General features: G+C 35.8%; 1 protein-coding gene across 1 annotated transcript; it reads left to right on the top strand.

Annotated features, from left to right (window-relative positions):
- The first annotated feature begins 3,947 nt into the window (after window positions 1-3,947).
- On the top strand, window positions 3,948-14,949 carry LOC142610365 (protein DEFECTIVE IN EXINE FORMATION 1). Its single transcript, XM_075782167.1, has 13 exons — window positions 3,948-4,275; window positions 4,393-4,503; window positions 6,477-6,559; window positions 6,815-6,932; window positions 7,019-7,173; window positions 7,344-8,026; window positions 8,139-8,209; window positions 10,441-10,697; window positions 11,112-11,293; window positions 13,474-13,757; window positions 13,848-13,965; window positions 14,058-14,240; window positions 14,352-14,949. The coding sequence occupies exons 1-13, from the start codon at window positions 4,127-4,129 to the stop codon at window positions 14,667-14,669; spliced, it is 2,712 nt and encodes a 903-aa protein (XP_075638282.1). The 5' UTR covers window positions 3,948-4,126; the 3' UTR covers window positions 14,670-14,949.
- Window positions 14,950-15,374: the final 425 nt, after the last annotated feature.

The following is a 15,374-nucleotide window of genomic DNA, read 5'->3' on the forward strand; positions in this document are numbered from 1 at the left end:
TCCTACAAGAAAATTTTCAGTTTCCAAAAGTTAGAAAACTTTAAAATAAATTTTATGATTTATAAAAAAATAAAGTACTAATTCAATTATAATATCATATTTCAAAAGTTTTAATACTTTTTAAATAGGTAAGGATAAATTTCAATTTAACCCCTTGTGGTTTAATACAATCACAATTCAATAAAATATCAATTGCTATGTTTGACTCCTAAAAGTTTCAATTAATATGAACCTGTCAAGGCTTCATAAAAATTAATAGATTTTTGTAGTTTTTGAACAAATAAATTACCGTCCCCTTGGTTTGACCCAATAGCTATTTAGTTCTACAATTTTTTTTCAATTGTTACAACTTTACCCATAAAGTTTGGATTAGAAGTCGTTAGATAGAACCCTAATGATTTTATTTTAATCTATAATTTATGAGTTCGAATGTTACAATGGAAAGTTTGTCGACTAAATTGTGCTAGGGTCAAATCACAAGTATGTAAATTGTAATTTGAGTAGTAATAATTACACATTGTTTGTATGATACACCATTGAATTTTTTTTTTTTAAACACGATTTCAATTATAATTGGAAAATCGTGTTTTCAAGACACAATTTCAAATAAAGTATGTACGACATTATATAACTTAATGTGTATAACAATAATTAGAGTTGTAATTCTACCTAAAATTTATTATTTAGTTGAATTTATCTATCTTTTTTTATCATAATATAAGTTGTCTCAACGAATCTTGTTTGTACCAAGTAGCTTAACAAATGTACATATCGCTCAATTTATGTGTTTTTTGACATAGTTTTTTTTTTATAAAATATTTAGGTCATTCTATTCCAAATTTTAATATTCAAGTTGCATGTGACTCATCAAGATGGTTATAGAAAAAGAAAAAGAAAAAGAAAGAAAGATAGCTTACTCTATAGTTTGAAGAAATTTAAAATAAACCTATTATTTTGTTAGATAATTTAAATTATCTACCATATTTTGTTAATAAAAACTTGGTACTTTTTGGCGTCACGGTATGTCCTTTCACCATATTATTTCTAGATATTCTTTTTATCTTTACAATCTTTTTAATAGTTTAATTTTAATGATTTTAATAATTTTGTAATTAATCAAGCATAATTACTTGTTTCAAACTGTTTATTCCTTTCACTAATTGTGTGGACCTTTTTTACAAGTGTTGGGCTGGGCCGCCCGCCGCTACACTAGGCCCAAAAGTTTTCTGGATCAGGGAGTTAGGACCGATCCAATAACAACCCTCCTTCATCCGGTTTGTGCACAAACGATGAGTCCAAGTCCTAGGGAAGATGCTGCAAAGTGGGATTATTCCTTGTTTCTGCCGCAGGTCTAACTTCTCTGCTATGCAGTAAAACTGTCTGCCGTGCAATAAAATTGTTTGCTGCAGAAGCCGTCTGTTGTGCATTAAAGTTGCCTGCTGTAAGGCCTTCTGCTATGCAATAAAGCTGTCTGTTGTGAAGTTAAGCTTTCTGCTGTGCTAATAAAGCTGTTTGTCGTGCAGTTAAACTTTCTGCTGTATTAATAGAGCTTTCTGCTGTAAAGCCTCTTGTTGTGCAATAAAGCTGCCCGTCGTGTAGTAAAACTATCTACTGTGCATTTAAGCCTTCTGTCGTGTAGTAAAGCCTTATGAAGTATGAGTGACTACTCTTCATTTTTGCTGCAGAAAAACTTTTCTACTTTCTACACATAAACAAATTTAAAACCCAAGGAAAATACCAATCGAGCAAACGTTAGGTTACATGGGCTAGCATATTCTCAAATATATACATAAACATATTCATAAATATACTTATATAGGTGCACAGAATGTGAGAAACAAAATATATGTATATATGTACTTGTGGCAGGATAATGGGTTCAAAGTAAAGCACGTAACAACAAATATGGAAGAAAGTTTCGGCAGCAAAGAATTAGATAGCATAATAGTTAACACGGTAAATATAATAAAAAGTTACTACAGCAGAATAACAAGTACAACAAGTAAAGATGCCACAGCAGGACAACCGATGCGGCAAATGTCATAAAAAAACATGCTCAGCAGATATAAGTTATAATGAGAGAAAACAAATATATTTGCAATCGAAATCAAATACTGAATCTTCCCATAGAATAAGTAAACCAAGAAGGAACCCAAACCCCAACTTGAACCACCTTGCCGTAGGCTTCTGCCATAAAAGTTGTGCATTTTGGAGAATAGGCCTAAATGGCTACTAGCTATCATTTTTTTGGAGACTTCAAAGAGTGGGTTTGCTAAGAGGGAGGGAAAATATGGTCTATTGATGCATGCTCCTATTCCTGTCGCGTTTTCTCTCTTCTTTTTACCACTTTCTTTCTTTCTCTCCGTTCTATTTTTTTTTTTTAACTCTTAGTTTCTTTACTACTCTCTTGACGTAAATTGTTTTTCTCCTTTGGGTCTTTTCCTTTAGGCGTTTCCTCTCTTGGGTCCCCTTCTCATTGGGTCTCCTGTACTTACTGCCTCCCTCTAGGTTCCCCCCTTCTTTTTCATCCATGGCTACCTCCTTTTATAGTGATCAAATTCAATGAGATTTCTCCCTTTTACCCTTAGGGCTTCACCAATTGTTTTTGGTTCGTTGTGGGCATCCATTCAAGACTACCCATTGACCCATTGGTTGCCCAGACCACTGCCATTGCTCAGTTTGTTTGCCACACCATTACTCATTTCACGACAAAACTCATTTTTGTTTGTTCTTGTTGTATACCTCTACTTCTTGGGCTATCTCACTACCTAGCTCTATGGCATGCATTAGATAGTCCCAACCATTTATTACTTCTTTTGTGTAAAATACCATCCCAGCAAAGTATACTCCCAAAAGAAGTTATGGCAGGAAACCAAATATAAACCCCATTTTCCCCCCACCACCAAACCACGCCCTCTGAATCTCCTTGACCGTGGGCCCACCTCCCTTGTATTGGTTGGGTACAGGTTGGTGGTGTCCCGACCTTTTTGTGCTTGCTCCTTTGTCTTCTTTCGTTCCCACGTCATTCCTGCCGTAGCAGATTAATTATGTTTCGTCCTGCTGTGTGTTTTTTGTCTTATTTTTTCATGCGTTCCTGCTGCATTTGTCATTTTTTTTTGTTTAACTTTTCTTTTCTTCATGTGATTCCTGCTGCTGACACTTCCTGCCGTTCCTTATCGTGCTTCTTCATATTAGCTTTCACGCCTATCTTCTTTATCCAAAAGGATTTGGGCCTTTATGGGCCAAATAATGTTGATTGGATCAAAGGGTCTTGGGCCCAATTTATCTTCATCTGCCGAAACCATTCTGCCAGAAAACTGTATTCTGCGGCAGAGCTGTATTCTGCAGCAGATTCGTATTCTGCGGCAGATTTGTATTGTTGCAGCTTACTTTCCAATGCATTTCTTTCTTTGGACCTCTCTTGCTCTTTGGTCTTCTTGGTGGGCTATTTGGGCCTTACTTTTCATTGGGCTTTCCTTCTCATGAATTTGCAAAAATGGGCATCAACACTAATTAATCTAATAGTTTCAATCAAAATTAAAGCACTTGGTAGTTCAAATTAGAGTAAATCGTGCTTTAAAAAGTTTGAATTTATAAAGTCTAAATCAAAACTAATATTTTTTTTCAAAGCTTTACACAACTACCATAGAGTCATTAGCACATCTCCAAATTTATTTTTTAAATTTTACCCCAAAAAAAAAGAAAAAGAAAGCAACAGTTGCTCTTTGCAGTCTCAAAGAGTTACAAAAAAAGAGAGTATATATAATAATCTAATAAATTCTATTGTATAGTTGGACTTGCGTTGCATTTCTCTTGCTTCACTGTACCCGTCACCGGAGCGAGTTTCTCTGACCGATCACCAAACCCAAATTCGTAATTTCACCAACACCAAGGTCCATTTCCGATTTCGCATTAGCTAACCGTTTATACGCATTAAAAAAAAAAACACGTTTCGAAACCTTTTCGTTTTTTCTCTTCAGCTCACAACTCTCTCTCTCTCTCTCTCTCAGAGTCTCACATCGCAGAGAGAGATCGCTTAGAACCCTAGCTAGGGTTTATCACACAATTTTTTTTGGCTAGGGTTTTGAAAATTTCTCAGTTTTGAGTACCTGAAAATTGTATATATATGAGATCCTTGGCGACGAAGTCGTATTTCTTGATTTACTTAATTCTCTGCTCGTCTTTGAGCTCCATTCATGGCGCGGAGGAAGCAGCGAAGAAGAACAAGTTTCGTGAACGAGAGGCCACCGACGATGCACTTGCTTACCCCGATATGTAAGTCTCTTTCATTTCTTTTTTCATTTCCTCAATTTACACTTCTGATTTCAATTTCGATTTCGATTTCTGATTTAGTCACTGAGATTTGTATGAAATTGAAATTGTGATTGTTAGAGATGAGGATGCTTTGTTGAATACACAGTGCCCTAGGAATTTGGAACTAAGGTGGCAAACTGAAGTTAGTTCTAGTATATACGCGACCCCTTTGATCGCCGATATCAACAGGTAATAGATGTTTCTCTATTTGTATGTTATCTGCTCAATTCGTGTTTTGGTACATAATTTCTTTTCAACTTTTCCATGTTTTAAGAACTTGTAATTGATTTGAATTAGTGGGCTGTAGCGCAAATGGTGTACTCGGGGATTATAGGTTCAACAACAACAATAATAAAGCCTTGGTCTTAAAATTTTGGTGTCTGCTATAGATCCTCAATAGACTTATCATTTATCAATGTTGGGTACATGTTTTTTTTCCCTGCCATTATATAATACTGTCCAAAATTATACTCCCCATAGTTGAGGGTTCGGCTGTGGAGCTAAAATTGTGTATCTTACACACAATGTTGGATTGGGTGGCCGCCCTTAGTGGCCATTCCTTTTCTTACTTAGAGGAATTTCTAAATGAGAGATGCTACATCCACAACATTTTTACAACAAATCACAGTTGGTTAGTTGTTATTGGTTCAAATTTGAACCTAACACTAAGATTACTATTTTGCCCCAACAATAACAACCAATAACAACCTACCACTTAGGATTTATTGTAAAAATGTTGTGAAAATGTTGTGAACATATCATTTCTCTTTCTAAATCTATGTAATTTTGATTGACTTTTGTTTTGTTTTATGACTTTTATCATTAGTACACTGCCTGTGTACTTGGGGTTCTTGTACTTTTCCTTTTTTTTTTTTAAATGAAGCATTATTACTATATATATATCTATGTATATGCCCCGTCACCTCCTTAACCAGCGCATGCTTTTTATTACTACTTAATCAATGGTACCCTAAATTTTCCTCTAAATTGGTGTATTATTCTCTCTTTTCTGCACAAGACCAAACTATCCGAATAATTCTCCTTCATATTTTCAACAATAGGAGCCACCTCTGCCTTTTTTCTCTATCTTTGAACAAATTTCTTCATTACTTATCTAATGTTTCCTTGTATTTCTAGTTATTTATCTTAACATTCTCATTTTAATTACGCTAATTTTATAAACATGTTACTTAGTTAATAGCCTACATTCATCATCGGAGCCTTGTAGCTCAGTTGTTTGGCACCTCTTGGTGTTTCCAACAAAGTCATCCAGGATTCACATCTCCCAACCCCAAACTATTGAATTATCAAAACAATTAAGCACTGGAGTGTAGCCGATCTTATTGTAGTCTTGTAAAAACTTCTATTTAACTTAATAGTAATTGTGCAATCACACAATATTCCTAATGCACTTCTCCGCTTTATCAACCCTTTTCTTATTCTATAACTCACATCCTCTTGGATCTCTTCATCCTTGTGAATTATTTATTAAAAAAAAAATGAAATCCAATATAAGGAAACACTCATGTTTTGGTATCTCTTGACCATCAAGTTCTTTTTTTTTTTTTTTTGTGAATTTATTTTTATTGATGTACATCTTTGTCTCTACTTTTACTATACTTACACAATTACGCTCCATGTACTTTATTTTAGTACATCTTAACCTAAAGCTTTTATATTTTAAAGCATTTTTCCAATTTCATGTTAACTTTATGTTTAGCTTAATCCACTAAAAGTGTGCTATCTGCAAAAAACATACAACGGGATATTATGTCTTGAATCAATCTAGTAAGCTTATCCATAGCCAGTACAAAGAGACTTATGCTAATCTTTGATGCAACCTACTATGATAGGAAACTGACTTGTGATGCCTCTACTTGTTCCCATACTAGTTACAGCTATATCATACATATTTTAAACAACTTAATAAACTTGAACCCCATTATTTCTAAAACACACTATATAACCTTTCTACGTACCCTATCATACATTCTCTCTTGGTCAATTAAAACTATTTAAATATCTTTATGGGTTCAAAAATATATATTTTATTAAAAAAAAAAAGAGCTGGGAGGTCCTCGGTGAAACACCAGTAGATCTGAAGTGTCTCGGTTTCTATCTGTTTGTTTTGTTGACTGCAATGTCTGTGTTTTGCTCTGCAGTGATGGAAAGCTTGATATAGTGGTTCCATCTTTTGTTCATTACCTTGAAGTTCTAGAAGGTTCTGATGGAGACAAAATGCCAGGTACTAAATGTTCTCTTTTTAGCTGGAGAGATGATTGTAGAATTTCTGCTAGCCGTTCTATTACTTTAAAGTCGGTGTATATGATAAATGGTTCTTTTACCTTCCTGGGAAATGTTTAGAGGAGGTAATTGGAGGATAGTATTTGTATGAATCTCAGGAGTGCATGAAAAATATGTAAAAAATAACAATCTTTACTAATTCTGGATTGGGTTTGGTTTAGTTAATATGTAACATAGTTCCGAAATGATTTGTCAGGTTGGCCTGCTTTCCATCAGTCTACTGTGCATGCCAGTCCTCTCCTGTATGATATTGACAAGGATGGTGTAAGAGAGATAGCTTTGGCAACCTACAATGGTGAAGTGCTCTTTTTCAGGTAATTGTTCACAGTTATGATTGTATCTTTTGTGGTCGTATGCCTAATTACCTACTCTGACATCAATTTATGTATATTATATTTAGAGTGTCAGGGTACATGATGGCAGATAAAATAGAGATACCTCGTAGAAGAGTTCGTAAAAATTGGCATGTGGGTTTGAATTCTGACACGGTGGACAGATCACATCCAGATGTTACAGATGAACTGCTTGTTATGGAGGCAGCTGCTAAGATGTCCAGTAATTTATTCTTACATTCATAATTTTATATCTGCTCAATTACTTCTTCTTTATTTATTATTTTTTTTAGGGGGGTTGGGGAGGGGGATAATGCCTGACTTAATAAAATGCTGTATTCGTTTCTTTCTTCTAACAAGAACTGACTATATTTGTACATGGTAAATGTGTAGAAACAAATGGGAGTAAACTTGAGTTGAAAGTTCCAGTAACTAAATCGACAGAAAGTCATCCTGGCATGGTGAACACATCCAATCCAGAGAATGAAAGAAAAATGAATGGAAATCAGAGCAGTACACCTCCATTGAACACTTCAGATACAACGTTGACAGAAAGTCATGTTGGCATGGTGAATGTGTCGAATGTAGAGAATGAGCAGAAATTGAATGAAAGTAAAATAGAATCTAACATCAAGCTGCCTACGAGTGTAGATAATTCTTCTACAAACACTGGGTCAGGAGAAACTGCACAGAATGGGATGAACACTGGGTCAGGAGAAACTGCACAGAATGGGACGAATACTGGGTCAGGAGAAACTGCACAGAATGGGACAAACACTAGGAGACGGCTTCTGGAAGATAATTCAAAAGGATCACATGACAGTGACTCTAAATCATCAGATAATAGTAATGAGGATCCTCATGTTGCAACTGTGAAAAATGATGAAGGTTTGGAAGCAGATGCTGATTCATCCTTCGAATTATTCCGTGAGAGTGATGAGCTAGGTGATGAGTACAGTTATGATTATGATGATTATGTTGATGATTCTATGTGGGGAGAGGAGGAATGGACTGAAAGGGTACATGAGACAGTGGAGGATTATGTGCACATTGACTCACACATCTTGTGCACTCCAGTGAGTCTAAAATTGAAAATTTGATTATTATTATTTTAAATTTTACTGATGAGCCTTGTTGGTAGGTTTAGGTAAACTTATCAAAAAAATTTCTTCTTTTTATTCCTGTCAGGTCATAGCAGACATTGATAATGATGGGGTATCAGAAATGATAGTTGCTGTTTCTTATTTCTTTGATCAAGAGTGAGTTCTCTTTCATCTTCTCTTTTTTATTGAAACTATTGTCTACCACCAATTTAGATGAAATTGAGCAATATAATCAATTGCCACCAGTTTGTAGTTTGTAGTTTGCAGTTTGCCATTACCACTAACATTTCTGTCTCAATCATTAAAGGGCCTGTCTGCTTGTTGTGTAACATTTATTATGTCTAAACTTGGTGTGGACATCAGATTAATGCTGATTGATTTGGTCCAGACTATGTAATTTTAATTCTCTGATTTTTGAGTAATAGTTATGGAAACAAAAAACACATTTTAGATGTTTTCAAGTTATGGAAACAGAGTTATGATGGCATTTTCGTAATTAAACACACACTGAGGGACCCACTAGTCTTGTCAAGTCAGATATACCTTTTCTCTCCCACCGGTCACTCTCTCTCTCTTTTTTTCTTTTTTTCATTTTTTTTCCCACTTTTCTTTCTTTTTGTCTCTCTTCTTTTTTCTTTCTTTTTCCCCTTTTCGCCTTTCTCATCTCAGTTAGTTCTTTTTCTTTTTTTTTTTCCTTCCGCTTTGCCTTTCTCATTTTCAGTTCGTTCTTTCTTCTTCTTTTTTCTTCCTTTTCGCCTTTCTCATCTCAGACCCATAAAAAAAATATCAACGATTGGGGCAACGAATTGGTTTTTGTGGGTTTGGGAATTTTCTGGGTGCTTCAAGGATGCTAATGAATTTTTTGGGTTTGTGCTTCAAGCTCTGAACCGAAGTGGTTGTTGTGGGTATTGGGGGTTGAAGGAAAAAAGAAGAAAGAAAAAAAAAAGGGAATGCTTGGTTTTGGGAGATCGTTGCAGGTCCGAGCTTCTAATATCAGCCGCGGGGTTGAAGTCTCTGGTTTTGGGAGAGTATTGGGGGCTGAAGGGAAAAGGAAATGAAAAGTGAGTGATATGAAATGATGAAATAATGTGAGGCGGGTAGGCTAACAGGAATGCCAAACATAGTGCTTAGGTATGGGTCCCACAAAAAGTAGAAAAAATTGAGTGATAATAAGCTGAAAACATGTGCCAAACGGTGGGTATAGGAAATTGGGGTATTTTAAGAGATGAGTGATGAGTGACAAAAATTGAGTGAGGAATGATGAGTGATGAAAAAAAAAAAAAAACCAAACAGCCCCTTAGTATTAGATGATTATTAATATTATTCTGAGATTATTCATGCAAAATTTGCATTGTATTTGGTGGTGAATCCAAGAAACCCTTAGGTGGTGAAACCTAAGGCTTACTGTGGGACTAATCTAGGTGGGAAGACTAGGTTGTCTTGCATCACACTCTTGCAACCCCTCTATACCACATCAAAACTCTACTAAGCATTTTTATTATTGGAATAATTGCTAAAGAGCATGTATTAAACCAAGTGTCCAACTTGTCTTGAAAATATTATGTATCCACTACCAATTATTTGAACAAAGATTGTGAAGCTGACTCCAATTAGTTAGGGTTCCTGTTTAGTTAGTCATTTTCTGTTACATGTTTGCAGTTGTGGCCTTTGTAGGCTTGAGGTTTTCATATTTCATACACATGAATAGAGCTTTATTACTAGTAAGTTATTAAACCAAGCTTGGGTTGGGTTCAAACAATGATTGACCAATTTCTCAACCATGACCACCCCAAAAAATGGCTGGATTGGAATATTAATTCCAAGCTCCACTGATGTCTAGAATCTTCAATCTAAACTTTTCAGTTGGTAAGGTTGAAAGTTGAGCTTACCTTTTTTATTTATTTATTTATTTATTTATTTTTTAAGAGTTGAAGAGTTGGGCTGCCAATGAGCTCTAGCTCAACTGGCATCTCCTCCTCTTATAAGTACTAGGTGGAGGGTGAAGTGGTTCAAGACCCATTGGGTGTGTGTATAACTGACCAATCAAAAAAAGGTTGAATAGTTGGGCTGGTTTTATTCTCCTTGATTGCAGATCAACCTTTTGCATGGGAAGATATGATCTTCAATATGTTATACTAACACCACTTATCATTCACTCATCATTGCAAATGTAGACCAAGTGATCAACAGTATCTATAGGCTTTTTCTCCACATTTGCATGATATACTTCACGTTTCTCTGTTTCCTTTTCCTATGTAGCTAGTTTTAAGGGTTTTTTATTTATTGATTTAAATGATGTCTTGCTTTGTAGTGCTTTTAGTACTGACTTTTGGACTGCTTATTAACTGATTGATGTGAAAGTAATTAGCCACCTTGTAAGTTGGCAGGTATTATGCTGACTCTGAACATTTGAAGGAATTGGGCGGTATTGATATTGGAAAATATGTAGCTGCTGATATTGTTGCTATCAATCTTGATACGAAGCAAGTTAAGTGGACTACAGAGCTAGATCTAAGTACAGATACTGGAGACTTCCGTGCCTATATATACTCTTCTCCAACTGTTGCTGATTTAGATGGTGATGGGTATATGGATATTCTTGTTGGAACCTCCTTTGGCTTGTTCTATGTCATGGATCATCATGGTAATATTCCTATACTGACTTTCTATCTTGTGATATGTGTTTAGGATTAGAGCACATGCTTTTCTATTTAAATTTGTAGTTTGCTCTTGATTTTTAACTCAGATGTTATGACTTGCTGTTAGCTATAGAGCGGCAGTAAAAGATGTGGCGTCATTTTTAGATCTTTGGCTATTGTTTCTCTCTATGTTCTGACCATATTTTCCTTTAATGCATGCATCTATTTAGATAGTTAATTTGGAGTCAAGTCCCTTTCATAATAAAAAATGTTGAGTACATGAACTGAGCTGTGCTAAGTGTTCTTCTTTCAGTTTTATTTTAGAGTTCTCACTTGTCCAATTAATCATTTTGTTAAATGTGGTTTGATTTTTCATTTTTATGGTTTTCTCTTGATACTCAATTGTTTCCTTTATTTAGGCAAAGTGAGAGAAAAGTTTCCTCTTGAAATGGCTGAGATTCAAGGAGCTGTTGTTGCCGCTGATATCAATGATGATGGCAAAATTGAACTAGTGACTGCTGATACACATGGAAACGTTGCTGCTTGGACTACTAAAGGAGAGGAAATTTGGGAAGTACACCTTAAGAGTCTGGTTCCCCAGGTAAGATTCATGTTGTTTTCTTTTTAAAATTAAGCTGTTTTTAAATTCACTAGAATCTCATTGATCATTAATGAGATATGTTATTTTAGCTTCTGAGATTGTGTTTTTTTTTTCCTTGAATCCCAGTTGTTTATGTGAATTGAGTCAAAATTACTGATTGAATGTGTGTTGATAATTTTAATCAGATTTATTGAATTCAGCTTCCTTGCATGTATAAACCTTCATGTGTTTCTATTTCACCATTTCCTATCCCTATGAATGTTGCTTTTCATATTGAAACTACAGCGGGATTCTTATGGGGAGGACTAGGTGACAAATTTAAATTTCTTTTAGTTAAATGGAACAAAATTTGTGAACCGCTTAAACCTGGGGGATTGGGCATTGAGAATTTGATCTTATTTTATCAAGCATTATTGGAGGAGTAGTTGCAGCGTTATGGCGGAGGGTGGTGGATGTTAAATATGGTAGTGTCTGTGGAGGCTGGTTTTCAAATTTAGTGAAGAGGTCATATCTGGAAATATAAGGAAAGGTTGGGGTAATTTCTCTAGTTTTGTTAGCTATGAGGTGGGAGCTGGAACTCAAGTTAAATTTTATCATGATTTGTGGTGTGTTGATCAATCATTGAAGGGAGGCTTTCCAGAACTACTTCGGCTTGCACACAATATGAAAGCTTCAGTGGCAGATTACTATCAATTCTCCGATGGTAATATCCCTAGTGATGCTACTTTTTAGAACAGTGCAAGATTGGGAGTTGGAGTCCCTTGTATCCTTTATGGAGTTAATTAACTCTGCTAAAGTGGGAAGTAGGGATGAGCTGGAATTCGTCTAAATGTAGTGTGTTTGAAGTCAAATCTACAAAGTGTTCAATCCTATAGGAGGTCTGCCTTAACCTTGGAAAAGCATATGGAAGCCTAGAGTTCCTACTAGAATGGCATTCTTTCTCTGGATGACAGCATTGGGGAGAATGCTAACTGTGGATAACCGAACAAAACACTATATCATTATTGTAGATTGGTTTTGCATGTGTAACTTGAGTGGGGACCTGTTGATCATTTGCTTCTTCATTTTGATGTAACGAGAGAGCTTTGTTCTATGGTTTTTAATCTCTTTGGGTTCATTGCGTTATGCCTGGTGGGATGATTGAACTGTTAGCATGTTGGCAAGGTCAGTCGGTTGAAATCATCATATAAACATTTGGAAGGTGATGTGTCATTGTCTCATGTGGAGCATTTGGAGAGAGAGAAATGCTAGGTGCTTTTGAAGGGTGTGAATGTTCAGTGTTAGACCTGAAAATTTCATTCCTCAAATCTTTATATGAGTGGATGGCTTCAGGGAAATTTTGCTTCTTCAATTAAATTGAGATGCTTCATCTTTGTTCTTTTTCATTATTAGTTGCTGTTTTTATCTCTTTTATACATCCTGGGTACATGGGTTGCTATGTGCTTTATAGTGAATTATATTTTATTAATCAAAATGGATGTCAAGTTTTTTTTTTTACTGATCAAAATGTATGTTAGTTTTTCCCCCATTTCCTGTAAACTTAAATGATAAATTTTGATGAAGGAAGTGGACTTTTTGGCTTGGTAAACTTTTGAATCAGGTAAGTTTGAGCTAAAACTGGTTAAATTATGTAAATTGTGCCAATACCAACAAGTCTGCCCATGGGATTCACTGCTTACAGAAATGGAAAAGACAATGAGGAGGTGAAACGGAAGGATTCTTTCCATTTGTTTCCTGAACAGTTGTGTTTAATGTTCCCTCATGTACTGACCATATTTGTAATGATCAAATTAATGCCACTTGGGAATTGTGCTCACATGAAATTTGGCAACTTCACAATGGTCTGGTATTTGATATTGAATTTTATGTGTATTCAGGATTTCTGGGTTCTCTTTAAAGATATGGAACAGGAAAAAATATTTTCTTTCATTTATTTAAAAATCAACTTACCTCTATATTGAGTAGTTCATCAATTGTTATACTCCTAAATTTTGGGCTGTCATATACCTGAGAACTGTGTTGCTCTGTTTTACTCTAGAATTTGATATAATAATGGTTTGAAGGTTACTGTTGAGCTAACATCCGTTTCTAATTGTCAGTAGAGTGACTTGATCTATGTTTCCAAGTAATATGAAAGTCTCATAGCATAGTGGTCTTATACACATTGTCATATTCCTCAGGGGCCCACTGTTGGCGATGTTGATGGTGATGGCCATACTGATGTTGTGATTCCAACACTGTCAGGGAACGTATATGTTCTGAGTGGCAAGGATGGGTCAAACGTTCGTCCTTATCCATATAGAACTCATGGCAGAGTGATGAATCAAGTTCTTCTTGTTGATCTAAATAAACGTGGTGAGAAAAAGAAGGGGCTGACTCTTGTTACAACATCATTTGATGGTTATTTGTACCTTATAGATGGGCCTACTTCATGTGCTGATGTTGTTGACATTGGTGAAACCTCGTAAGATATGCGTAATCTTTTGTTCCATTGTTTTTGGCTTTTTGATTTCCTTTTCCTCAACTTATCTAAATGTGCATTTCTTCATGACAGATATAGCATGGTCTTGGCAGAAAATGTTGATGGTGGAGATGATCTTGATCTTATTGTGACAACCATGAATGGCAATGTCTTTTGCTTCTCTACTCCTTCTCCACATCATCCTCTCAAGGTAGGATAATATCTAAAGCTGATTTGCAATTGATTTCTTCTTTGTTCTCTCTGTGGTCGTATTGATATTCCTCTACTGATATTCTTTTTCAGGCATGGAGATCAACTAATCAAGGAAGAAACAATGTGGCTAATCGGCATAACCGCGAAGGTATCTATGTTCCTCATCCATCAAGAGCTTTCCGTGATGAGGAAGGCAGGAGTTTCTGGGTGGATATTGAGATTGTTGATAAATACAGATTCCCATCTGGGTCTCAAGCACCTTACAATGTCACAGTAAGTGCTTCCCACCAACCCATTTACACTATTTAAAGGCTGCAACTCAAATTTCTCTCTCATTGACTCTCTGTTTGTACTCAAATCGTTGAATTTGTCAAAACTATGCAGACAACCTTGTTGGTTCCTGGTAATTATCAAGGTGAGAGAAGGATAAAGCAAAACCAGATCTTTGATCGTCCTGGGAAGCATCGAATAAAGCTTCCAACAGTTGGGGTAAGGACTACAGGGACTGTTTTGGTGGAGATGGTTGACAAGAACGGACTATATTTCTCAGATGATTTCTCCCTCACATTCCATATGTATTACTATAAACTGTTGAAGTGGCTGCTTGTCCTCCCAATGCTTGGGATGTTTGGTGTGCTCCTCATCCTTCGTCCACAGGAGGCCATGCCCTTGCCATCGTTTTCACGGAACACTGACCTGTGATGATTCCCTTGTATGAAACCCCATCCCTGCATAAAGATAATGTGCGATAGTTTTACCTGAACAAAGGCCAGAAACTTAGGTGATTAAAAATTTAGACACACAGGCAACAAGTTTTGATGTTGAGCTTAGATCTGGCTAAAAATGCAGTGGGCCTGAATTCAATTTAATTTGAGTTTTGAATTATAGAAAGCCGGAATTGTAAAATAGTCAGATTTTGGGTAATGGACGATTGAATTTAATCCCAAATGATATCTTAGCTCCCACTACCCACTTCACTCTTCTTCTTCTTCTTTCTTCTTTTTTTTTTTTTTTTTGGACAAGTCAATGGCTCCAAGGGGAGCTCACTTTTAACTATTTGTGGGGCATTTTATGAGAAAACAGACTTCTATTCACAGAATAATTTATCTGCCTTGTGTGCGTGTGCGCCGAAAGGTCTCTTGCATGTACTTATACTCCAAATGATAACATTCACGTTTGAAATTTTCTGTTTTTGGGGTCGGGGTTGGGGGGGTTGGTCAGAAGATGTTGAAAATTTTATTCATAAACTTAAAGAATGTTCAGCATATCTACTAACAGCGACAAAACAATAGGGTAGGGCCTCTTAACCAAAACATTAACATTACAGCCAAACCTGCGAGGTTATCAGCTTAACCATTCTAAGCCCATTTTTATGCACAAGCACAAAATTAAATTCCCAAGAATGAT

This window comes from Castanea sativa, chromosome 9 (assembly GCF_040712315.1).
Source record: "Castanea sativa cultivar Marrone di Chiusa Pesio chromosome 9, ASM4071231v1".
NCBI classification, from domain to species: Eukaryota; Viridiplantae; Streptophyta; class Magnoliopsida; order Fagales; family Fagaceae; genus Castanea; species Castanea sativa.

Coding starts and splice junctions, on each gene's coding strand:
- LOC142610365 (XM_075782167.1), top strand. CDS start 4,127: ATGAGATCCTTGGCGACGAAGTCGTATTTCTTGATTTACTTAATTCTC. Junction 4,276..4,392: donor GCACTTGCTTACCCCGATAT/GTAAGTCTCTTT, acceptor TGTGATTGTTAG/AGATGAGGATGCTTTGTTGA. Junction 6,560..6,814: donor TGATGGAGACAAAATGCCAG/GTACTAAATGTT, acceptor ATGATTTGTCAG/GTTGGCCTGCTTTCCATCAG.